The 25,726-nt window shown below is 41.7% G+C and overlaps 1 protein-coding gene across 1 annotated transcript in view; it reads right to left on the bottom strand.

Annotated features, from left to right (window-relative positions):
- hycc1 (hyccin PI4KA lipid kinase complex subunit 1) overlaps window positions 1–25,726 on the bottom strand; it is a gene marked incomplete at its 5' end in the record, with an annotated part of 52,875 nt that overhangs the window by 26,030 nt on the left and 1,119 nt on the right. Inside the window, one exon of the mRNA XM_079522946.1 lies at window positions 23,755–23,870. Within this exon, the coding sequence (XP_079379072.1) occupies window positions 23,755–23,870 (116 nt within the window). The remainder of the gene's footprint in view (window positions 1–23,754; window positions 23,871–25,726) is intronic.

Genomic DNA, 25,726 nt, shown 5'->3' with positions numbered 1-25,726 from the left:
AGCGTTGGCTCTTCTCGCTCGGAACAGAGTAATTGCGTCTCCACCGAGCCGAGGTTCTCTTTGAAATATCGCGGAGGGTAATGTGGTGTCACGAACCCCCCGTAACGTCACTCTCATTCACAGCATAAGTCTTCTTAACAACAGAGAAAAGGTAGTATACTGTATTAGACCTGGAGCTCAGGCAGACACTGTGAATAGAGCTCAGGCAGACACTGTGAATAGAGGTCAGGCAGACACTGTGAATAGAGCTCAGGCAGACACTGTGAATAGAGGTCAGGCAGACACTGTGAATAGAGCTCAGGCAGACACTGTGAATAGAGGTCAGGCAGACACTGTGAATAGAGCTCAGGCAGACACTGTGAATAGAGGTCAGGCAGACACTGTGAATAGAGGTCAGGCAGACACTGTGAATAGAGGTCAGGCAGACACTGTGAATAGAGGTCAGGCAGACACTGTGAATAGAGCTCAGGCAGACACTGTGAATAGAGCTCAGGCAGACACTGTGAATAGAGGTCAGGCCGTTTCAACAACCCTGCTGCCCTCCATATCTCAATCATAAAAATCATAAAATCATAAAATAATATATAATATTATACTACACACTGAACTGATACCAGAGATGTAAATAGGTTTTCAATGTAATGAGTCCCGGGATGCAGGGATAGTCTTTTAGAAATGAGTCCCAGGGACATTTTATGAGTCCCACTTCAACAACGTTAGGAGTCATATTTTGCCATTTTTACCAATTGCAGCATTTAACTCCCATTTCATTTTATATGGTTATAATGTGGTTATATTCATGTAGAAAACAGAAGAAGAAATGATTGTTGTAACTAAAGCTAGCAAAATAAAAACAGTACAGTAGTGCATCCCGTGGATGCAGAGGTCGTTGTTTCACTGCATCCCTTAACTATAAACTGCATTTTAGGATGCAAAAAGCACCCTATTTTAATCTCTGCTGATACACAATGTAGGTGAACAATATGTGACCAGATTTGACTGAGAGCCTGCCATCGCGCAAATTCCAGCTTTTCACCAGAGGAGAAAACTTTTTTTTTCTCCTTTTTTTTCAAAATGAGTTAATAGCACAGGCAGACTCTTCACATACTAGAGCATGTCTGAAATAAGTGTCAGAGCTGAAATCGACATGTAAATATGAAATAAATGCTTAAACATGTAGCTAGGTGTAATGTTAGAGTCCACAGAAGACATGTAAATATGAAATAAATGCTTACACATGTAGCTAGGTGTAATGTTAGAGTCCACAGAAGACATGTAAATATGAAATAAATGCTTAAACATGTAGCTAGGTGTAATGTTAGAGTCCACAGAAGACATGTAAATATGAAATAAATGCTTAAACATGTAGCTAGGTGTAATGTTAGAGTCCACAGAAGACATGTAAATATGAAATAAATGCTTAAACATGTAGCTAGGTGTAATGTTAGAGTCCACAGAAGTGAACCTTTCAAGCCTGTTTTCTCAACTCGCTGTTTTCTGCAAGACATTACTCTATGTCAATTTGAAGCTATGATTCCCTGCTTTCATATTACATGACAAAACGAAAATTCAAAAAAAATCCAATGGCAGTCCCTCAGTCACATTTAGTCACATATGCAGTGCCAAAATGCATTAGCTCAATATACCGATCCATTCACACTCACAGCGGCGAGGTTAAAAGTTGTTGTTCAGGAGTTGAACAGGATGTGTTGATGCTGCCCGACTTAACCTAGTCTCATTTACTATCATTCCTTCTAGTCCCAATCTATCGCTGATCAACTACAATCAATCAGATACCAATTCCAACATTGTCCTTAACCCATTATGACCTGAGATCAGATTCTATAAATGTCTTCTACATCCTGACAGTTTTCTGAAAAAGCTATGTTTCTATGTCAGTCGTTCTTCGATTTTTCAAAAATAGCAGACCTACAAGCTCGTAGCGCGCCACTTGTAGATCTGCTATTTTTCAATAGCTAAAGCATAACATAATGCCAACACCAAAAGGGGTTCCCGCCCAAAATGGGATAACGGTATCCGACTCTGAAGTTGTGTGGATTTGTTGATAACCGCTGCCCTATAGGAGTGGCTTGTCAACCTGTTGATAACCGCTGCCCTATAGGAGTGGCTTGTCAACCTGTTGATAACCGCTGCCCTATAGGAGTGGCTTGTCAACCTGTTGATAACCGCTGCCCTATAGGAGTGGCTTGTCAACCTGTTGATAACCGCTGCCCTATAGGAGTGGCTTGTCAACCTGTTGATAACAGCTGCCCTATAGGAGTGGCTTGTCAACCTGTTGATAACCGCTGCCCTATAGGAGTGGCTTGTCAACCTGTTGATAACAGCTGCCCTATAGGAGTGGCTTGTCAACCTGTTGATAACCGCTGCCCTATAGGAGTGATAACCGCTGCCCTATAGGAGTGGCTTGTCAACCTGTTGATAACCGCTGCCCTATAGGAGTGGCTTGTCAACCTGTTGATAACCGCTGCCCTATAGGAGTGATAACCGCTGCCCTATAGGAGTGGCTTGTCAACCTGTTGATAACCGCTGCCCTATAGGAGTGGCTTGTCAACCTGTTGATAACCGCTGCCCTATAGGAGTGATAACCGCTGCCCTATAGGAGTGATAACCGCTGCCCTATAGGAGTGGCTTGTCAACCTGTTGATAACCGCTGCCCTATAGGAGTGGCTTGTCAACCTGTTGATAACCGCTGCCCTATAGGAGTGGCTTGTCAACCTGTTGATAACCGCTGCCCTATAGGAGTGGCTTGTCAACCTGTTGATAACCGCTGCCCTATAGGAGTGGCTTGTCAACCTGTTGATAACCGCTGCCCTATAGGAGTGGCTTGTCAACCTGTTGATAACCGCTGCCCTATAGGAGTGGCTTGTCAACCTGTTGATAACAGCTGCCCTATAGGAGTGGCTTGTCAACCTGTTGATAACCGCTGCCCTATAGGAGTGCTTGTCAACCTGTTGATAACCGCTGCCCTATAGGAGTGGCTTGTTGATAACCGCTGCCCTATAGGAGTGGCTTGTTGATAACCGCTGCCCTATAGGAGTGGCTTGTTGATAACCGCTGCCCTATAGGAGTGGCTTGTTGATAACAGCTGCCCTATAGGAGTGGCTTGTCAACCTGTTGATAACCGCTGCCCTATAGGAGTGGCTTGTTGATAACAGCTGCCCTATAGGAGTGGCTTGTCAACCTGTTGATAACCGCTGCCCTATAGGAGTGATTTGTTGATAACCGCTGCCCTATAGGAGTGGCTTGTCAACCTGTTGATAACCGCTGCCCTATAGGAGTGGCTTGTCAACCTGTTGATAACCGCTGCCCTATAGGAGTGGCTTGTTGATAACCGCTGCCCTATAGGAGTGGCTTGTTGATAACCGCTGCCCTATAGGAGTGGCTTGTTGATAACCGCTGCCCTATAGGAGTGGCTTGTCAACCTGTTGATAACAGCTGCCCTATAGGAGTGGCTTGTCAACCTGTTGATAACCGCTGCCCTATAGGAGTGGCTTGTTGATAACCGCTGCCCTATAGGAGTGGCTTGTCAACCTGTTGATAACAGCTGCCCTATAGGAGTGGCTTGTCAACCTGTTGATAACCGCTGCCCTATAGGAGTGGCTTGTCAACCTGTTGATAACCGCTGCCCTATAGGAGTGGCTTGTCAACCTGTTGATAACAGCTGCCCTATAGGAGTGGCTTGTCAACCTGTTGATAACAGCTGCCCTATAGGAGTGGCTTGTCAACCTGTTGATAACAGCTGCCCTATAGGAGTGGCTTGTCAACCTGTTGATAACCGCTGCCCTATAGGAGTGGCTTGTCAACCTGTTGATAACCGCTGCCCTATAGGAGTGGCTTGTTGATAACCGCTGCCCTATAGGAGTGGCTTGTTGATAACAGCTGCCCTATAGGAGTGGCTTGTCAACCTGTTGATAACCGCTGCCCTATAGGAGTGGCTTGTCAACCTGTTGATAACCGCTGCCCTATAGGAGTGGCTTGTCAACCTGTTGATAACAGCTGCCCTATAGGAGTGGCTTGTCAACCTGTTGATAACCGCTGCCCTATAGGAGTGGCTTGTCAACCTGTTGATAACCGCTGCCCTATAGGAGTGGCTTGTCAACCTGTTGATAACCGCTGCCCTATAGGAGTGCTTGTTGATAACCGCTGCCCTATAGGAGTGGCTTGTTGATAACCGCTGCCCTATAGGAGTGGCTTGTTGATAACCGCTGCCCTATAGGAGTGGCTTGTTGATAACAGCTGCCCTATAGGAGTGGCTTGTTGATAACAGCTGCCCTATAGGAGTGGCTTGTCAACCTGTTGATAACCGCTGCCCTATAGGAGTGGCTTGTTGATAACAGCTGCCCTATAGGAGTGGCTTGTCAACCTGTTGATAACCGCTGCCCTATAGGAGTGGCTTGTTGATAACAGCTGCCCTATAGGAGTGGCTTGTCAACCTGTTGATAACCGCTGCCCTATAGGAGTGGCTTGTCAACCTGTTGATAACCGCTGCCCTATAGGAGTGGCTTGTTGATAACCGCTGCCCTATAGGAGTGGCTTGTTGATAACAGCTGCCCTATAGGAGTGGCTTGTCAACCTGTTGATAACCGCTGCCCTATAGGAGTGGCTTGTCAACCTGTTGATAACCGCTGCCCTATAGGAGTGGCTTGTCAACCTGTTGATAACCGCTGCCCTATAGGAGTGGCTTGTCAACCTGTTGATAACCGCTGCCCTATAGGAGTGGCTTGTCAACCTGTTGATAACCGCTGCCCTATAGGAGTGGCTTGTCAACCTGTTGATAACCGCTGCCCTATAGGAGTGGCTTGTCAACCTGTTGATAACCGCTGCCCTATAGGAGTGGCTTGTCAACCTTTTCTGAAAGTCTCAAAACTTGTCACCAAGTGCACATTGTTATGATTTTTTTAATGTATTAAATCCCAGTTTATAGGCATTTTAAGCTCACTGGACGCCATCTTGAAAATGATGCCTTTCCAGAAGTTATTTGAGTTATTTAGTGAGTGGTTCCCAAACATTTTCATGTCAAGGACCTCAGAAATTACTCTATTTAGCCCTGTGGACCCCCATAAGAGGAGATATGCCAGGGACCCCCATAAGAGGAGATATGCCAGGGACCCCCATAAGAGGAGATATGCCAGGGACCCTCATAAGAGGAGATATGCCAGGGACCCCCATAAGAAAAGATATGCCAGGGACCCCCATAAGAGGAGATATGCCAGGGACCCCCATAAGAAAAGATATGCCAGGGACCCCCATAAGAAAAGATATGCCAGGGACCCCCATAAGAAAAGATATGCCAGGGACCCCCATAAGAGGAGATATGCCAGGGACCCCCATAAGAGGAGATATGCCAGGGACCCCCATAAGAGGAGATATTCCAGGGACCCCCATAAGAGGAGATATGCCAGGGACCCCCATAAGAGAAGATATGCCAGGGACCCCCATAAGAGGAGATATGCCAGGGACCCCCATAAGAGGAGATATGCCAGGGACCCCCATAAGAGGAGATATGCCAGGGACCCCCATAAGAGGAGATATGCCAGGGACCCCCATAAGAGGTGATATGCCAGGGACCCCCATAAGAAAAGATATGCCAGGGACCCCCATAAGAGGAGATATGCCAGGGACCCCCATAAGAAAAGATATGCCAGGGACCCCCATAAGAAAAGATATGCCAGGGACCCCCATAAGAGGAGATATGCCAGGGACCCCCATAAGAGGAGATATGCCAGGGACCCTCATAAGAGGAGATATGCCAGGGACCCCCATAAGAAAAGATATGCCAGGGACCCCCATAAGAAAAGATATGCCAGGGACCCCCATAAGAGGAGATATGCCAGGGACCCCCATAAGAAGAGATATGCCAGGGACCCCCATAAGAAAAGATATGCCAGGGACCCCCATAAGAGGAGATATGCCAGGGACCCCCATAAGAGGAGATATGCCAGGGACCCCCATAAGAGGAGATATGCCAGGGACCCCCATAAGAGGAGATATGCCAGGGACCCCCATAAGAGGAGATATTCCAGGGACCCCCATAAGAGGAGATATGCCAGGGACCCCCATAAGAAAAGATATGCCAGGGACCCCCATAAGAAAAGATATGCCAGGGACCCTCATAAGAAAAGATATGCCAGGGACCCTCATAAGAAAAGATATGCCAGGGACCCTCATAAGAGGAGATATGCCAGGGACCCCCATAAGAAAAGATATGCCAGGGACCCCCATAAGAGGAGATATGCCAGGGACCCCCATAAGAGGAGATATGCCAGGGACCCCCATAAGAGGAGATATGCCAGGGACCCCCATAAGAAAAGATATGCCAGGGACCCCCATAAGAGAAGATATGCCAGGGACCCCCATAAGAGGAAATATGCCAGGGACCCCCATAAGAGGAGATATGCCAGGGACCCCCATAAGAGGAAATATGCCAGGGACCCCCATAAGAGGAGATATGCCAGGGACCCCCATAAGAAAAGATATGCCAGGGACCCCCATAAGAGGAGATATGCCAGGGACCCCCATAAGAGGAGATATGCCAGGGACCCCCATAAGAGGAGATATGCCAGGGACCCCCATAAGAAAAGATATGCCAGGGACCCCCATAAGAGGAGATATGCCAGGGACCCCCATAAGAAAAGATATGCCAGGGACCCCCATAAGAGAAGATATGCCAGGGACCCCCATAAGAAAAGATATGCCAGGGACCCCCATAAGAGGAGATATGCCAGGGACCCCCATAAGAAAAGATATGCCAGGGACCCCCATAAGAGAAGATATGCCAGGGACCCACATAAGAGGAGATATGCCAGGGACCCCCATAAGAGGAGATATGCCAGGGACCCCCATAAGAAAAGATATGCCAGGGACCCCCATAAGAAAAGATATGCCAGGGACCCTCATAAGAAAAGATATGCCAGGGACCCTCATAAGAAAAGATATGCCAGGGACCCCCATAAGAGGAGATAAGCCAGGGACCCCCATAAGAGGAGATGTTTACAGCTTTAAAGATATGCCAGGGACCCCCATAAGATATGCCAGGGACCCCCATAAGAGGAGATATGCCAGGGACCCCCATAAGAGGAGATGTTTACAGCTTTAGCCGAGATTCTCAACCAGTTTAATTTCAAGGACCCCCTCCAGGTTGACATGCATTAATCTATGGACCCCCATTTTAATGGCATTTCTATTTCTGGGACCCCCAATTTATATTGTAAAATCGATGTTAACCCATTCATGGCGGGAACCCCTTTTGGTGTTTTAAACATGTTATAATTTAGCTATTGAAAAATAGCAGATCTACAAGCTCATAGCGCACCACCGAGTGGCACGCTATGAACTTGTAGGTCTGCTATTTTTGAAAAACCGTTAAAATGTGCCTCAGATCTTTCAGAAAATTGTCATGATTTAGAAAACGTTTTTTTTTTTTTTAATTTCAACGTCAGGCATGAATGGGTTAATGTAACTCTGAGAGTGGTAACTCTGGGAGTGTTAATGTAACTCTGGGAGTGTTAACACTCCCAACGCGGATCGCGTATCAATACGTTATCAATTAATCAAACGTCGGGTGCGGATCACGTATCAATACGTTTCAATCACTTTTTTATAGAATACTTTCATTCATCTTTTTACCCACCCGGACAATGAAGAACCATCGCCCTATCATTGCTGCTTACTCCCGCTCACGTGATCAGAAAAAAAAACAAAAAACAAAAACCCCCCTCCCCTCCTGAAAACAGGAGGGCTGGCCGCTTTACGTGTAGAAGCCAGTTGAACGCTGAACGGAACGCTGCCTATTGCCTAAACACATATGCACCAGATCGGCATTGCAATGCATAACATCTGCAACACACATGGACAGATGCATGTTTCCTTCTTCATACTGTAGCGACCAAACGATCCCCGAGCCTACAATACTACGAACTAAAGTATCGAGAGGGGCCGCCATGACAACAGACAATCTACCGTTGGTGGATCACGTATCGCCATGCAGAGCCGTCATAATCGGAGATCGCTCAGACGTGTGATTGTAACGCTTTTTTATTCATTATAATTGTAGTGATAAGACCGCAATGAACGCGTCGGGGACGTAATCGACCCGGGTGTAATGTATAACGAACTTTTCCGCGACCTAAACCGTGGTGTTGTCATCTGTGGAAGTCATTTTTTCCTTCTCGTCGACATCACAGCCGGGTGACGCTTTTTCCCCCCTCCATCGCCCCCAAGCTGCATGCCCATAGCCTGGCTTGGCCAGCCTCATAGCGGGGATTCACTGAAGATTCTTCCCCGGAGGAAACATCAGTGAACCCTCGCTATGAGTCTGGCCGTGCCAGGCTAGCATGCCCAGGCATGTTCCCCTACACTAGCTTGAAAAACAAAATCAGCTGATGACAACGCGTACGGTCTCACCGTTATACTATAGTTCTGAACCGAACGGTGGAATGGGACTTTTTATAGCCGTACGGATCAAGACTTTTGCTGCCCAATGTGCCCATGACCCCCCCCCCCCCCAATGTTACTGCGATCAAAACAATGAAAGCAGTGAGATAGATTAGGCGAGGCGGCAATCATCATCAAAAAGAAAGCATAGTTATGAAGGTTTATAGTCAGACATTGACAGGCAGATATAACAATAAACACAATAAATATGCTATACATCCTATACATCGAATGAAAGCCCTGAATGTGTACTTTTACGAGGAAAAGAGTAAACATTGATCCCATGTACAGTTTGTCATAAATCCACCCAGATACTGGGTGGATGCACATTGCGCCCACCAGATATAACTGCAGAGAAGACATGGACCCGAACTCAATATTCACAAAATAAGGCCTATAGCGACATATAAATACTATATACCGTATGAAACAGAAGACTCTCTGCTTTCATAAGGAAAAAAATTGTACTGTAATAATAAAAAAATCACACCCCTGTGAAGTGAGCAGTGCAACTCTACTTCTCTACTTATTCACTACAGCTCGCTATATACGGACTGAGGCAGAAAGTCATGTAAACCTTTTATTTACAGTTTGGTCTGTAAACTTCTACTGTAATAATAAAAATCACACCCCTGTGAAGTGAGCGGTGCAACTGTTCTCTACAGTTGCACCGCGCAACTATAAAGAACAGTTGCACCGCTCACTTCACAGGGGTGTGATTTTTATTATTACAGTAGAAGTTTACAGACCAAACTGTAAATAAAAGGTTTACATGACTTTCTGTCTCAGTCCGTATATAGCGAGCTGTAGTGAATAAGTACAGAACAGTTGCAACGCTCACTTCACAGGGGTGTGATTTTTATTATTACAGTAGAAGTTTACAGACCAAACTGTAAATAAAAGGTTTACATGACTTTCTGCCTCAGTCCGTATATAGCGAGCTGTAGTGAATAAGTAGAGAAGTAGAGTTGCACTGCTCACTTCACAGGGGTGTGATTTTTTTATTATTACAGTACAATTTTTTTCCTTATGAAAGCAGAGAGTCTTCTGTTTCATACGGTATATAGTATTTATATGTCGCTATAGGCCTTATTTTGTGAATATTGAGGAGTTCACGTCCATGTCTTCTCTGAAGTTATCTGGTGGGCACAAGCTGCATTCAATAACCAATTACTGTCTAACTGTAGATGGGATCAATGTTTACTGTTTTCCTCGTAAAAGTACACATTCAGGGCTTTCATTCGGTGTATAGGATGTATAGGATATTTATTGGGTTCAATTTTATATCTGCCTGTCAATGTCTCTGACTTTAAACCATCCATAACTCTGCTCGCTGTTCAAGATAACCACTTCCAGGCAAATGCAGGTGTTGCAAAAAGGTCAATATCTCCAGAATGGAACATGGTAAAATCAAAATGTATTTTTTTAATTGAAGTGGACAAGTTCAGCTTTCTTTTGATGTAGGCGTGTGATTCTCGCTATAAGAGAACATTTTACTGTGGGCCCCCGAACAAGGCCTTTGTGCAATGTTAAATGGCAGCAACATCCAAATAGGCCTGTTGAGATCTTCCAGCAATCAAAGTGTTAATGTAACTCTGGGAGTGTTAATGTAACTCTGGGAGTGTTAATGTAACTCTGGGAGTGTTAATGTAACTCTGGAGTGTTAATGTAACTCTGGAGTGTTAATGTAACTCTGGGAGTGTTAATGTAACTCTGGAGTGTTAATGTAACTCTGGGAGTGTTAATGTAACTCTGGAGTGTTAATGTAACTCTGGAGTGTTAATGTAACTCTGGGAGTGTTAATGTAACTCTGGGAGTGTTAATGTAACTCTGGAGTGTTAATGTAACTCTGGAGTGTTAATGTAACTCTGGGAGTGTTAATGTAACTCTGGGAGTGTTAATGTAACTCTGGGAGTGTTAATGTAACTCTGGGAGTGTTAATGTAACTCTGGAGTGTTAATGTAACTCTGGAGTGTTAATGTAACTCTGGAGTGTTAATGTAACTCTGGAGTGTTAATGTAACTCTGGAGTGTTAATGTAACTCTGGAGTGTTAATGTAACTCTGGAGTGTTAATGTAACTCTGGGAGTGTTAATGTAACTCTGGGAGTGTTAATGTAACTCTGGGAGTGTTAATGTAACTCTGGAGTGTTAATGTAACTCTGGAGTGTTAATGTAACTCTGGGAGTGTTAATGTAACTCTAGGAGTGTTAATGTAACTCTGGGAGTGTTAATGTAACTCTGGGAGTGTTAATGTAACTCTGGGAGTGTTAATGTAACTCTGGGAGTGTTAATGTAACTCTGGGAGTGTTAATGTAACTCTGGGAGTGTTAATGTAACTCTGGAGTGTTAATGTAACTCTGAGAGTGTTAATGTAACTCTGGAGTGTTAATGTAACTCTGGGAGTGTTAATGTAACTCTGGAGTGTTAATGTAACTCTGGGAGTGTTAATGTAACTCTGGAGTGTTAATGTAACTCTGGAGTGTTAATGTAACTCTGAGAGTGTTAATGTAACTCTGGAGTGTTAATGTAACTCTGGGAGTGTTAATGTAACTCTGGAGTGTTAATGTAACTCTGGAGTGTTAATGTAACTCTGGAGTGTTAATGTAACTCTGGAGTGTTAATGTAACTCTGGAGTGTTAATGTAACTCTGGGAGTGTTAATGTAACTCTGGAGTGTTAATGTAACTCTGGAGTGTTAATGTAACTCTGGGAGTGTTAATGTAACTCTGGGAGTGTTAATGTAACTCTGGGAGTGTTAATGTAACTCTGGGAGTGTTAATGTAACTCTGAGAGTGTTAATGTAACTCTGGGAGTGTTAATGTAACTCTGGGAGTGTTAATGTAACTCTGGAGTGTTAATGTAACTCTGGAGTGTTAATGTAACTCTGGAGTGTTAATGTAACTCTGGGAGTGTTAATGTAACTCTGGGAGTGTTAATGTAACTCTGGGAGTGTTAATGTAACTCTGGGAGTGTTAATGTAACTCTGAGAGTGTTAATGTAACTCTGGGAGTGTTAATGTAACTCTGGGAGTGTTAATGTAACTCTGGAGTGTTAATGTAACTCTGGGAGTGTTAATGTAACTCTGGGAGTGTTAATGTAACTCTGGGAGTGTTAATGTAACTCTGGGAGTGTTAATGTAACTCTGGAGTGTTAATGTAACTCTGGAGTGTTAATGTAACTCTGAGAGTGTTAATGTAACTCTGGGAGTGTTAATGTAACTCTGGGAGTGTTAATGTAACTCTGGGAGTGTTAATGTAACTCTGGAGTGTTAATGTAACTCTGGGAGTGTTAATGTAACTCTGGGAGTGTTAATGTAACTCTGGAGTGTTAATGTAACTCTGGAGTGTTAATGTAACTCTGGGAGTGTTAATGTAACTCTGAGAGTGTTAATGTAACTCTGGGAGTGTTAATGTAACTCTGGGAGTGTTAATGTAACTCTGGGAGTGTTAATGTAACTCTGGAGTGTTAATGTAACTCTGGGAGTGTTAACTCATCCATCGCCACTAGGGGGCGCCAAAAGGCCCTGACCGCCACCATATATCTATTTTATTTTATATATTTTTATTTATTTTAAAAAAAAAAGTCTAAAAAATAAACTATATATATATATTTTTTTTTTACCATGTTATAAAACACGAAAAACACGTCCTTGGCGCTCCAGGACATCATGAAAAAGAAGTTAAATAAGTCCTTGGCGATGGATGAGTTGTAACTCTGGGAGTGTTAATGTAACTCTGGAGTGTTAATGTAACTCTGAGAGTGTTAATGTAACTCTGGAGTGTTAATGTAACTCTGGAGTGTTAATGTAACTCTGGGAGTGTTAATGTAACTCTGAGAGTGTTAATGTAACTCTGGAGTGTTAATGTAACTCTGGGAGTGTTAATGTAACTCTGGGAGGAGTGTTAATGTAACTCTGGAGTGTTAATGTAACTCTGGAGTGTTAATGTAACTCTGGAGTGTTAATGTAACTCTGAGAGTGTTAATGTAACTCTGGGAGTGTTAATGTAACTCTGGGAGTGTTAATGTAACTCTGGGTGTGTTAATGTAACTCTGGGAGTGTTAATGTAACTCTGGGAGTGTTAATGTAACTCTGGAGTGTTAATGTAACTCTGGGAGTGTTAATGTAACTCTGGAGTGTTAATGTAACTCTGGAGTGTTAATGTAACTCTGGGAGTGTTAATGTAACTCTGGGAGTGTTAATGTAACTCTGGAGTGTTAATGTAACTCTGGAGTGTTAATGTAACTCTGGGAGTGTTAATGTAACTCTGGGAGTGTTAATGTAACTCTGGGAGTGTTAATGTAACTCTGGGAGTGTTAATGTAACTCTGGAGTGTTAATGTAACTCTGGAGTGTTAATGTAACTCTGGGAGTGTTAATGTAACTCTGGGAGTGTTAATGTAACTCTGGGAGTGTTAATGTAACTCTGGAGTGTTAATGTAACTCTGGAGTGTTAATGTAACTCTGGGAGTGTTAATGTAACTCTGGGAGTGTTAATGTAACTCTGGGAGTGTTAATGTAACTCTGGGAGTGTTAATGTAACTCTGGAGTGTTAATGTAACTCTGGGAGTGTTAATGTAACTCTGAGAGTGTTAATGTAACTCTGGGAGTGTTAATGTAACTCTGGGAGTGTTAATGTAACTCTGGAGTGTTAATGTAACTCTGAGAGTGTTAATGTAACTCTGGAGTGTTAATGTAACTCTGGAGTGTTAATGTAACTCTGGAGTGTTAATGTAACTCTGGAGTGTTAATGTAACTCTGGAGTGTTAATGTAACTCTGGAGTGTTAATGTAACTCTGGAGTGTTAATGTAACTCTGGAGTGTTAATGTAACTCTGGGAGTGTTAATGTAACTCTGGGAGTGTTAATGTAACTCTGGGAGTGTTAATGTAACTCTGGAGTGTTAATGTAACTCTGGAGTGTTAATGTAACTCTGAGAGTGTTAATGTAACTCTGGGAGTGTTAATGTAACTCTGGGAGTGTTAATGTAACTCTGGAGTGTTAATGTAACTCTGGGAGTGTTAATGTAACTCTGGAGTGTTAATGTAACTCTGGAGTGTTAATGTAACTCTGGAGTGTTAATGTAACTCTGGGAGTGTTAATGTAACTCTGAGAGTGTTAATGTAACTCTAGGAGTGTTAATGTAACTCTGGAGTGTTAATGTAACTCTGGAGTGTTAATGTAACTCTGGGAGTGTTAATGTAACTCTGGGAGTGTTAATGTAACTCTGGGAGTGTTAATGTAACTCTGGAGTGTTAATGTAACTCTGGGAGTGTTAATGTAACTCTGGAGTGTTAATGTAACTCTGGGAGTGTTAATGTAACTCTGGGAGTGTTAATGTAACTCTGGGAGTGTTAATGTAACTCTGGGAGTGTTAATGTAACTCTAGGAGTGTTAATGTAACTCTGAGAGTGTTAATGTAACTCTGGGAGTGTTAATGTAACTCTGGGAGTGTTAATGTAACTCTGGGAGTGTTAATGTAACTCTGGGAGTGTTAATGTAACTCTAGGAGTGTTAATGTAACTCTGAGAGTGTTAATGTAACTCTGGGAGTGTTAATGTAACTCTGGAGTGTTAATGTAACTCTGGAGTGTTAATGTAACTCTGGAGTGTTAATGTAACTCTGGAGTGTTAATGTAACTCTGGAGTGTTAATGTAACTCTGGGAGTGTTAATGTAACTCTGGGAGTGTTAATGTAACTCTGGGAGTGTTAATGTAACTCTGGGAGTGTTAATGTAACTCTAGGAGTGTTAATGTAACTCTGAGAGTGTTAATGTAACTCTGGGAGTGTTAATGTAACTCTGGAGTGTTAATGTAACTCTGGAGTGTTAATGTAACTCTGGAGTGTTAATGTAACTCTGGGAGTGTTAATGTAACTCTGGGAGTGTTAATGTAACTCTGGAGTGTTAATGTAACTCTGGGAGTGTTAATGTAACTCTGGGAGTGTTAATGTAACTCTGGAGTGTTAATGTAACTCTGGGAGTGTTAATGTAACTCTGGGAGTGTTAATGTAACTCTGGGAGTGTTAATGTAACTCTGGGAGTGTTAATGTAACTCTGGAGTGTTAATGTAACTCTGGGAGTGTTAATGTAACTCTGGGAGTGTTAATGTAACTCTGGGGTGTTAATGTAACTCTGGGGTGTTAATGTAACTCTGGGAGTGTTAATGTAACTCTGGGAGTGTTAATGTAACTCTGGAGTGTTAATGTAACTCTGGGAGTGTTAATGTAACTCTGGAGTGTTAATGTAACTCTGGGAGTGTTAATGTAACTCTGGAGTGTTAATGTAACTCTGAGAGTGTTAATGTAACTCTGGGAGTGTTAATGTAACTCTGGGAGTGTTAATGTAACTCTGGGAGTGTTAATGTAACTCTGGGAGTGTTAATGTAACTCTGGGAGTGTTAATGTAACTCTGGAGTGTTAATGTAACTCTGGAGTGTTAATGTAACTCTGGGAGTGTTAATGTAACTCTGAGAGTGTTAATGTAACTCTAGGAGTGTTAATGTAACTCTGGAGTGTTAATGTAACTCTGGAGTGTTAATGTAACTCTGGGAGTGTTAATGTAACTCTGGGAGTGTTAATGTAACTCTGGGAGTGTTAATGTAACTCTGGAGTGTTAATGTAACTCTGGGAGTGTTAATGTAACTCTGGAGTGTTAATGTAACTCTGGGAGTGTTAATGTAACTCTGGGAGTGTTAATGTAACTCTGGGAGTGTTAATGTAACTCTGGGAGTGTTAATGTAACTCTAGGAGTGTTAATGTAACTCTGAGAGTGTTAATGTAACTCTGGGAGTGTTAATGTAACTCTGGGAGTGTTAATGTAACTCTGGGAGTGTTAATGTAACTCTGGGAGTGTTAATGTAACTCTAGGAGTGTTAATGTAACTCTGAGAGTGTTAATGTAACTCTGGGAGTGTTAATGTAACTCTGGAGTGTTAATGTAACTCTGGAGTGTTAATGTAACTCTGGAGTGTTAATGTAACTCTGGAGTGTTAATGTAACTCTGGAGTGTTAATGTAACTCTGGGAGTGTTAATGTAACTCTGGGAGTGTTAATGTAACTCTGGGAGTGTTAATGTAACTCTGGGAGTGTTAATGTAACTCTAGGAGTGTTAATGTAACTCTGAGAGTGTTAATGTAACTCTGGGAGTGTTAATGTAACTCTGGAGTGTTAATGTAACTCTGGAGTGTTAATGTAACTCTGGAGTGTTAATGTAACTCTGGGAGTGTTAATGTAACTCTGGGAGTGTTAATGTAACTCTGGAGTGTTAATGTAACTCTGGGAGTGTTAATGTAACTCTGGGAGTGTTAATGTAACTCTGGAGTGTTAATGTAACTCTGGGAGTGTTAATGTAACTCTGGGAGTGTTAATGTAACTCTGGGAGTGTTAATGTAACTCTGGGAGTGTTAATGTAACTCTGGAGTGTTAATGTAACTCTGGGAGTGTTAATGTAACTCTGGGAGTGTTAATGTAACTCTGGGGTGTTAATGTAACTCTGGGGTGTTAATGTAACTCTGGGAGTGTTAATGTAACTCTGGGAGTGTTAATGTAACTCTGGAGTGTTAATGTAACTCTGGGAGTGTTAATGTAACTCTGGAGTGTTAATGTAACTCTGGGAGTGTTAATGTAACTCTGGAGTGTTAATGTAACTCTGAGAGTGTTAATGTAACTCTGGGAGTGTTAATGTAACTCTGGGAGTGTTAATGTAACTCTGGGAGTGTTAATGTAACTCTGGGAGTGTTAATGTAACTCTGGGAGTGTTAATGTAACTCTAGGAGTGTTAATGTAACTCTGGGAGTGTTAATGTAACTCTGGGAGTGTTAATGTAACTCTGGAGTGTTAATGTAACTCTGGGAGTGTTAATGTAACTCTGGGAGTGTTAATGTAACTCTGGAGTGTTAATGTAACTCTGGGAGTGTTAATGTAACTCTGAGAGTGTTAATGTAACTCTGGGAGTGTTAATGTAACTCTGGGAGTGTTAATGTAACTCTGGAGTGTTAATGTAACTCTGGAGTGTTAATGTAACTCTGGGAGTGTTAATGTAACTCTGGAGTGTTAATGTAACTCTGGAGTGTTAATGTAACTCTGAGAGTGTTAATGTAACTCTGGAGTGTTAATGTAACTCTGGAGTGTTAATGTAACTCTGGAGTGTTAATGTAACTCTGGGAGTGTTAATGTAACTCTGGAGTGTTAATGTAACTCTGGGAGTGTTAATGTAACTCTGAGAGTGTTAATGTAACTCTGGAGTGTTAATGTAACTCTGGGAGTGTTAATGTAACTCTGGGAGTGTTAATGTAACTCTGGAGTGTTAATGTAACTCTGGAGTGTTAATGTAACTCTGGGAGTGTTAATGTAACTCTGGGAGTGTTAATGTAACTCTGGAGTGTTAATGTAACTCTGGAGTGTTAATGTAACTCTGGGAGTGTTAATGTAACTCTGGGAGTGTTAATGTAACTCTGAGAGTGTTAATGTAACTCTGGAGTGTTAATGTAACTCTGGAGTGTTAATGTAACTCTGGGAGTGTTAATGTAACTCTGGGAGTGTTAATGTAACTCTGGGAGTGTTAATGTAACTCTGGGAGTGTTAATGTAACTCTGAGAGTGTTAATGTAACTCTGGGAGTGTTAATGTAACTCTGGGAGTGTTAATGTAACTCTGGGAGTGTTAATGTAACTCTGAGAGTGTTAATGTAACTCTGGGAGTGTTAATGTAACTCTGGGAGTGTTAATGTAACTCTGAGAGTGTTAATGTAACTCTGGAGTGTTAATGTAACTCTGGAGTGTTAATGTAACTCTGGAGTGTTAATGTAACTCTGGGAGTGTTAATGTAACTCTGTGTTAATGTAACTCTGGAGTGTTAATGTAACTCTGAGAGTGTTAATGTAACTCTAGGAGTGTTAATGTAACTCTGGGAGTGTTAATGTAACTCTAGGAGTGTTAATGTAACTCTGGGAGTGTTAATGTAACTCTGGGAGTGTTAATGTAACTCTGGGAGTGTTAATGTAACTCTGGGAGTGTTAATGTAACTCTAGGAGTGTTAATGTAACTCTGGGAGTGTTAATGTAACTCTGAGAGTGTTAAGGTAACTCTAGGAGTGTTAATGTAACTCTGGGAGTGTTAATGTAACTCTGAGAGTGTTAAGGTAACTCTGGGAGTGTTAATGTAACTCTGGAGTGTTAATGTAACTCTGGGAGTGTTAATGTAACTCTGGGAGTGTTAATGTAACTCTGGAGTGTTAATGTAACTCTGGAGTGTTAATGTAACTCTGGGAGTGTTAATGTAACTCTGGGAGTGTTAATGTAACTCTGGGAGTGTTAATGTAACTCTGGAGTGTTAATGTAACTCTGGGAGTGTTAATGTAACTCTGGGAGTGTTAATGTAACTCTGGAGTGTTAATGTAACTCTGGAGTGTTAATGTAACTCTGGGAGTGTTAATGTAACTCTGGAGTGTTAATGTAACTCTAGGAGTGTTAATGTAACTCTGGGAGTGTTAATGTAACTCTGGGAGTGTTAATGTAACTCTGGAGTGTTAATGTAACTCTGGAGTGTTAATGTAACTCTGGGAGTGTTAATGTAACTCTGGGAGTGTTAATGTAACTCTGGAGTGTTAATGTAACTCTGGGAGTGTTAATGTAACTCTGGGAGTGTTAATGTAACTCTGAGAGTGTTAATGTAACTCTGGGAGTGTTAATGTAACTCTGGGAGTGTTAATGTAACTCTGAGAGTGTTAATGTAACTCTGGGAGTGTTAATGTAACACTGGAGTGTTAATGTAACTCTGGAGTGTTAATGTAACTCTAGGAGTGTTAATGTAACTCTGGAGTGTTAATGTAACTCTGGAGTGTTAATGTAACTCTGGGAGTGTTAATGTAACTCTGGGAGTGTTAATGTAACTCTGGGAGTGTTAATGTAACTCTGGAGTGTTAATGTAACTCTGGGAGTGTTAATGTAACTCTGGGAGTGTTAATGTAACTCTGGGAGTGTTAATGTAACTCTGAGAGTGTTAATGTAACTCTGGGAGTGTTAATGTAACTCTGGAGTGTTAATGTAACTCTGGGAGTGTTAATGTAACTCTGGAGTGTTAATGTAACTCTGGGAGTGTTAATGTAACTCTGGAGTGTTAATGTAACTCTGGGAGTGTTAATGTAACTCTGGGAGTGTTAATGTAACTCTGGAGTGTTAATGTAACTCTGGGAGTGTTAATGTAACTCTGGAGTGTTAATGTAACTCTGGGAGTGTTAATGTAACTCTGGGAGTGTTAATGTAACTCTGGAGTGTTAATGTAACTCTGGAGTGTTAATGTAACTCTGGGAGTGTTAATATAACTCTGAGAGTGTTAATGTAACTCTGGGAGTGTTAATGTAACTCTGGAGTGTTAATGTAACTCTGGGAGTGTTAATGTAACTCTGATAGTGTTAATGTAACTCTGGGAGTGTTAATGTAACTCTGGGAGTGTTAATGTAACTCTGGGAGTGTTAATGTAACTCTGGGAGTGTTAATGTAACTCTGGAGTGTTAATGTAACTCTGGGAGTGTTAATGTAACTCTGAGAGTGTTAATGTAACTCTGGGAGTGTTAATGTAACTCTGGAGTGTTAATGTAACTCTGAGAGTGTTAATGTAACTCTGAGAGTGTTAATGTAACTCTGGGAGTGTTAATGTAACTCTGGGGTGTTAATGTAACTCTGGAGTGTTAATGTAACTCTGGGAGTGTTAATGTAACTCTGATAGTGTTAATGTAACTCTGGGAGTGTTAATGTAACTCTGGGAGTGTTAATGTAACTCTGAGAGTGTTAATGTAACTCTGGAGTGTTAATGTAACTCTGGGAGTGTTAATGTAACTCTGATAGTGTTAATGTAACTCTGGGAGTGTTAATGTAACTCTGGGAGTGTTAATGTAACTCTGGGAGTGTTAATGTAACTCTGAGAGTGTTAATGTAACTCTGGAGTGTTAATGTAACTCTGGGAGTGTTAATGTAACTCTGGGAGTGTTAATGTAACTCTGAGAGTGTTAATGTAACTCTGGAGTGTTAATGTAACTCTGGAGTGTTAATGTAACTCTGGGAGTGTTAATGTAACTCTGGGAGTGTTAATGTAACTCTGGGAGTGTTAATGTAACTCTGGGAGTGTTAATGTAACTCTGGGAGTGTTAATGTAACTCTGGGAGTGTTAATGTAACTCTGGGAGTGTTAATGTAACTATGGAGTGTTAATGTAACTCTGGGAGTGTTAATGTAACTCTGAGAGTGTTAATGTAACTCTGGGAGTGTTAATGTAACTCTGGAGTGTTAATGTAACTCTGGGAGTGTTAATGTAACTCTGGGAGTGTTAATGTAACTATGGAGTGTTAATGTAACTCTGGGAGTGTTAATGTAACTCTGAGAGTGTTAATGTAACTCTGGGAGTGTTAATGTAACTCTGGGAGTGTTAATGTAACTCTGGGAGTGTTAATGTAACTCTGAGAGTGTTAATGTAACTCTGAGAGTGTTAATGTAACTCTGGGAGTGTTCATGTAACTCTGGGAGTGTTAATGTAACTCTGGGAGTGTTAATGTAACTCTGGGAGTGTTAATGTAACTCTGAGAGTGTTAATGTAACTCTGGAGTGTTAATGTAACTCTGGAGTGTTAATGTAACTCTGGGAGTGTTAATGTAACTCTGGGAGTGTTAATGTAACTCTGGAGTGTTAATGTAACTCTGGAGTGTTAATGTAACTCTGGAGTGTTAATGTAACTCTGGGAGTGTTAATGTAACTCTGGAGTGTTAATGTAACTCTGGAGTGTTAATGTAACTCTGGGAGTGTTAATGTAACTCTGGGAGTGTTAATGTAACTCTGGGAGTGTTAATGTAACTCTGGGAGTGTTAATGTAACTCTGGAGTGTTAATGTAACTCTGGAGTGTTAATGTAACTCTGGGAGTGTTAATGTAACTCTGGGAGTGTTAATGTAACTCTGGGAGTGTTAATGTAACTCTGGAGTGTTAATGTAACTCTGGGAGTGTTAATGTAACTCTGGAGTGTTAATGTAACTCTGGAGTGTTAATGTAACTCTGGGAGTGTTAATGTAACTCTGGAGTGTTAATGTAACTCTGGAGTGTTAATGTAACTCTGGAGTGTTAATGTAACTCTGGGAGTGTTAATGTAACGCTGGAGTGTTAATGTAACTCTGGAGTGTTAATGTAACTCTGGGAGTGTTAATGTAACTCTGGGAGTGTTAATGTAACTCTGGGAGTGTTAATGTAACTCTGGAGTGTTAATGTAACTCTGGGAGTGTTAATGTAACTCTGGGAGTGTTAATGTAACTCTGGGAGTGTTAATGTAACTCTGGGAGTGTTAATGTAACTCTAGGAGTGTTAATGTAACTCTGGAGTGTTAATGTAACTCTGGGAGTGTTAATGTAACTCTGGAGTGTTAATGTAACTCTGGAGTGTTAATGTAACTCTGGGAGTGTTAATATAACTCTGAGAGTGTTAATGTAACTCTGGGAGTGTTAATGTAACTCTGGAGTGTTAATGTAACTCTGGGAGTGTTAATGTAACTCTGATAGTGTTAATGTAACTCTGGGAGTGTTAATGTAACTCTGGGAGTGTTAATGTAACTCTGGGAGTGTTAATGTAACTCTGGGAGTGTTAATGTAACTCTGGAGTGTTAATGTAACTCTGGGAGTGTTAATGTAACTCTGAGAGTGTTAATGTAACTCTGGGAGTGTTAATGTAACTCTGGAGTGTTAATGTAACTCTGAGAGTGTTAATGTAACTCTGAGAGTGTTAATGTAACTCTGGGAGTGTTAATGTAACTCTGGGGTGTTAATGTAACTCTGGAGTGTTAATGTAACTCTGGGAGTGTTAATGTAACTCTGATAGTGTTAATGTAACTCTGGGAGTGTTAATGTAACTCTGGGAGTGTTAATGTAACTCTGAGAGTGTTAATGTAACTCTGGAGTGTTAATGTAACTCTGGGAGTGTTAATGTAACTCTGATAGTGTTAATGTAACTCTGGGAGTGTTAATGTAACTCTGGGAGTGTTAATGTAACTCTGGGAGTGTTAATGTAACTCTGAGAGTGTTAATGTAACTCTGGAGTGTTAATGTAACTCTGGGAGTGTTAATGTAACTCTGGGAGTGTTAATGTAACTCTGAGAGTGTTAATGTAACTCTGGAGTGTTAATGTAACTCTGGAGTGTTAATGTAACTCTGGGAGTGTTAATGTAACTCTGGGAGTGTTAATGTAACTCTGGGAGTGTTAATGTAACTCTGGGAGTGTTAATGTAACTCTGGGAGTGTTAATGTAACTCTGGGAGTGTTAATGTAACTCTGGGAGTGTTAATGTAACTATGGAGTGTTAATGTAACTCTGGGAGTGTTAATGTAACTCTGAGAGTGTTAATGTAACTCTGGGAGTGTTAATGTAACTCTGGAGTGTTAATGTAACTCTGGGAGTGTTAATGTAACTCTGGGAGTGTTAATGTAACTATGGAGTGTTAATGTAACTCTGGGAGTGTTAATGTAACTCTGAGAGTGTTAATGTAACTCTGGGAGTGTTAATGTAACTCTGGGAGTGTTAATGTAACTCTGGGAGTGTTAATGTAACTCTGAGAGTGTTAATGTAACTCTGAGAGTGTTAATGTAACTCTGGGAGTGTTCATGTAACTCTGGGAGTGTTAATGTAACTCTGGGAGTGTTAATGTAACTCTGGGAGTGTTAATGTAACTCTGAGAGTGTTAATGTAACTCTGGAGTGTTAATGTAACTCTGGAGTGTTAATGTAACTCTGGGAGTGTTAATGTAACTCTGGGAGTGTTAATGTAACTCTGGAGTGTTAATGTAACTCTGGAGTGTTAATGTAACTCTGGAGTGTTAATGTAACTCTGGGAGTGTTAATGTAACTCTGGAGTGTTAATGTAACTCTGGAGTGTTAATGTAACTCTGGGAGTGTTAATGTAACTCTGGGAGTGTTAATGTAACTCTGGGAGTGTTAATGTAACTCTGGGAGTGTTAATGTAACTCTGGAGTGTTAATGTAACTCTGGAGTGTTAATGTAACTCTGGGAGTGTTAATGTAACTCTGGGAGTGTTAATGTAACTCTGGGAGTGTTAATGTAACTCTGGAGTGTTAATGTAACTCTGGGAGTGTTAATGTAACTCTGGAGTGTTAATGTAACTCTGGAGTGTTAATGTAACTCTGGGAGTGTTAATGTAACTCTGGAGTGTTAATGTAACTCTGGAGTGTTAATGTAACTCTGGAGTGTTAATGTAACTCTGGGAGTGTTAATGTAACGCTGGAGTGTTAATGTAACTCTGGAGTGTTAATGTAACTCTGGGAGTGTTAATGTAACTCTGGGAGTGTTAATGTAACTCTGGGAGTGTTAATGTAACTCTGGAGTGTTAATGTAACTCTGGGAGTGTTAATGTAACTCTGGGAGTGTTAATGTAACTCTGGGAGTGTTAATGTAACTCTGGGAGTGTTAATGTAACTCTAGGAGTGTTAATGTAACTCTGGAGTGTTAATGTAACTCTGGGAGTGTTAATGTAACTCTGGAGTGTTAATGTAACTCTGGAGTGTTAATGTAACTCTGGGAGTGTTAATGTAACTCTGGAGTGTTAATGTAACTCTGGGAGTGTTAATGTAACTCTGGGAGTGTTAATGTAACTCTGGGAGTGTTAATGTAACTCTGGGAGTGTTAATGTAACTCTAGGAGTGTTAATGTAACTCTGGGAGTGTTAATGTAACTCTGGGAGTGTTAATGTAACTCTGGGAGTGTTAATGTAACTCTGGGAGTGTTAATGTAACTCTAGGAGTGTTAATGTAACTCTGGGAGTGTTAATGTAACTCTGGAGTGTTAATGTAACTCTGGGAGTGTTAATGTAACTCTGGGAGTGTTAATGTAACTCTGGGAGTGTTAATGTAACTCTGGGAGTGTTAATGTAACTCTAGGAGTGTTAATGTAACTCTGGGAGTGTTAATGTAACTCTGGAGTGTTAATGTAACTCTGGGAGTGTTAATGTAACTCTGGAGTGTTAATGTAACTCTGGGAGTGTTAATGTAACTCTAGGAGTGTTAATGTAACTCTGGGAGTGTTAATGTAACTCTGGGAGTGTTAATGTAACTCTGGGAGTGTTAATGTAACTCTGGGAGTGTTAATGTAACTCTGGGAGTGTTAATGTAACTCTGATAGTGTTAATGTAACTCTAGGAGTGTTAATGTAACTCTGGGAGTGTTAATGTAACTCTGGAGTGTTAATGTAACTCTGGGAGTGTTAATGTAACTCTGGGAGTGTTAATGTAACTCTGGGAGTACAAATGGAACCAAATGGACCTCTCACCTGTTCTGTGCCGTGAAGGTTTCTCTTTGCAGGTGAGGTCCGCTGTACACCACCCTGCTCAGACCGTGATTGGCCAGGGCGCCTTCCGTCAGCGCTATGGAGCCAATGGCTGAAGGCTGGAGGAGGGGCCAGAGGGGAGGGGGGGGGGGGGGGGGGGTGTTGGAGATGGAATGAATGGGGAAAGAAATCATATGCTTTAAAAGGGATAGTTCACCATTTTTGAGTGATGCAAACAACTCCAATAACCAGCTTTGTCTGTATGTTCGTGTACCTGTCCACTCAAAAAGGGAGCATGGTTGCTATGGTTAGTTTGTGACGTCACTGTTGCACCACTCAGTTCACACGGGTGTGATTTTTTAACTTAAGTTGCCAATAATATAGTGGTTGCAACTGTATTAATTGATTGCCCGAGTCCTGTGGTGGGAGTTCTGCTCTGGTTTTGGTGAAATATGAAGTTGTTCCGGTCATTTTGTGAGGGGCTCAAGGGGGGCCACGCATTAAAAGTAAATTAATCCACAAAACTAACGTAATTTGTATTGTTGACCTATTTCTAAAGTATTAGTGCAACTTTCGTTCAACTTTGACCCCTCTATCACATGGAACTATTTTTTGGGATGTAGTGATATGGACACAAAAAACATAGTTCCGTGTGATAGAGGGGTAAAACATGATTTTACTTTTAATTAATTTACTTTTACTGCGTGGCCCCCTGTGCCCACCACAAAATGACCGGAACTACTTCATATTTCACCAAAACCAGAGCAGAACTCCCACCACGGGACTCGGGGCAATCAATTATTACAGTTGCAACCACTATATAATGGCAAGTATTTCATACAGCTTAAGTTAAAAAAAATCTGAACAATCCCTTTAGGTCGAATTCCAAAAACGCCAAATCTCGGCCACTCACTCCAGAATGGCTGTGTTACGGTGAAATTGGTGACCCGCTGAAATACGTGTAGACCAGAAATGACTCGTGTAGACCAGAGGTTCCCAAACGTTTTCGTGTCAAGGACCCCCAAATTGACAAACATGCCAGTGACCCCCGATAAGTGACCCCTTTCATAAGAGGATTTTTACGGCTCTAGCAGTGATTCCGAAACATATTAATTTCATGGACCCCCCAGTTTCAAACGCATTATGCTACGGACCCCCGATTTAATGGCATTTCTATCTCTGAGACCCCAATTTATATTGTAAAACCACTGTTAATTTAACTCTGAGAGTGAACAAATGGTTCCATTTGTACACTCTCTGAGTTAAAGACCCATAAGGGTCCATTTGGTTCCTAACCTCTAATTGAGCTAGGTACCCCCTGGAACTCCCTCAAGTACCCCCAGGGGTCCCCGGACCCCACTTTGGGAACCCATGGTGTAGACCAGGGGTTCTCAACCCGTGGGTCGCGACCCCTCGGGGGGTCGCCAAATTATTTTAGGGGGTCCCCAAATTATTAAAAAAAAAAAAAAAAAGGATTTTTTTTTTAATTTTATTTTCACGATTTTTCAAAAATAGCAGACCTACAAGCTCGTAGCGCGCCACTCGGTGGCGCGCTATGAGCTTGTAGATCTGCTATTTTTCAATAGCTAAATTATAACAATGCTTAAAACACCAAAAGGGGTTCCCGCCCAAAATGGTTTAAGGTTATTGTAGCAGTCAATTTATATTGGGGGTCGGGAGGGGGCGGGGCGGGGGTCCCGAGACGTTGCCAAAGCATTTTCGGGGGTCCCCGGCCAAAAACGTTGAGAACCCATGGTGTAGACCATTACAATCGCATAACGTTCGGTGTCCGAACGTGTGAATCATTGCGGTTTGTTTATTAGCAGAGTTCAACCCGAACGGCGTTTAGGCCACGTATTTAAAGGAGTTCATGTGAAGTCCACAAGATGGTCACGTATTTAAAGGAGTTCATGTGAAGTCCACACGATGGCCACGTATTTAAAGGAGTTCATGTGAAGTCCACACGATGGTCACG

Source organism: Electrona antarctica (assembly GCF_951216825.1).
Source record: "Electrona antarctica genome assembly, chromosome: 15".
NCBI lineage: Eukaryota > Metazoa > Chordata > Actinopteri > Myctophiformes > Myctophidae > Electrona > Electrona antarctica.
Note: the sequence above shows the minus strand (reverse complement) of the source record. Positions and strands in the feature narration are given on the sequence as shown.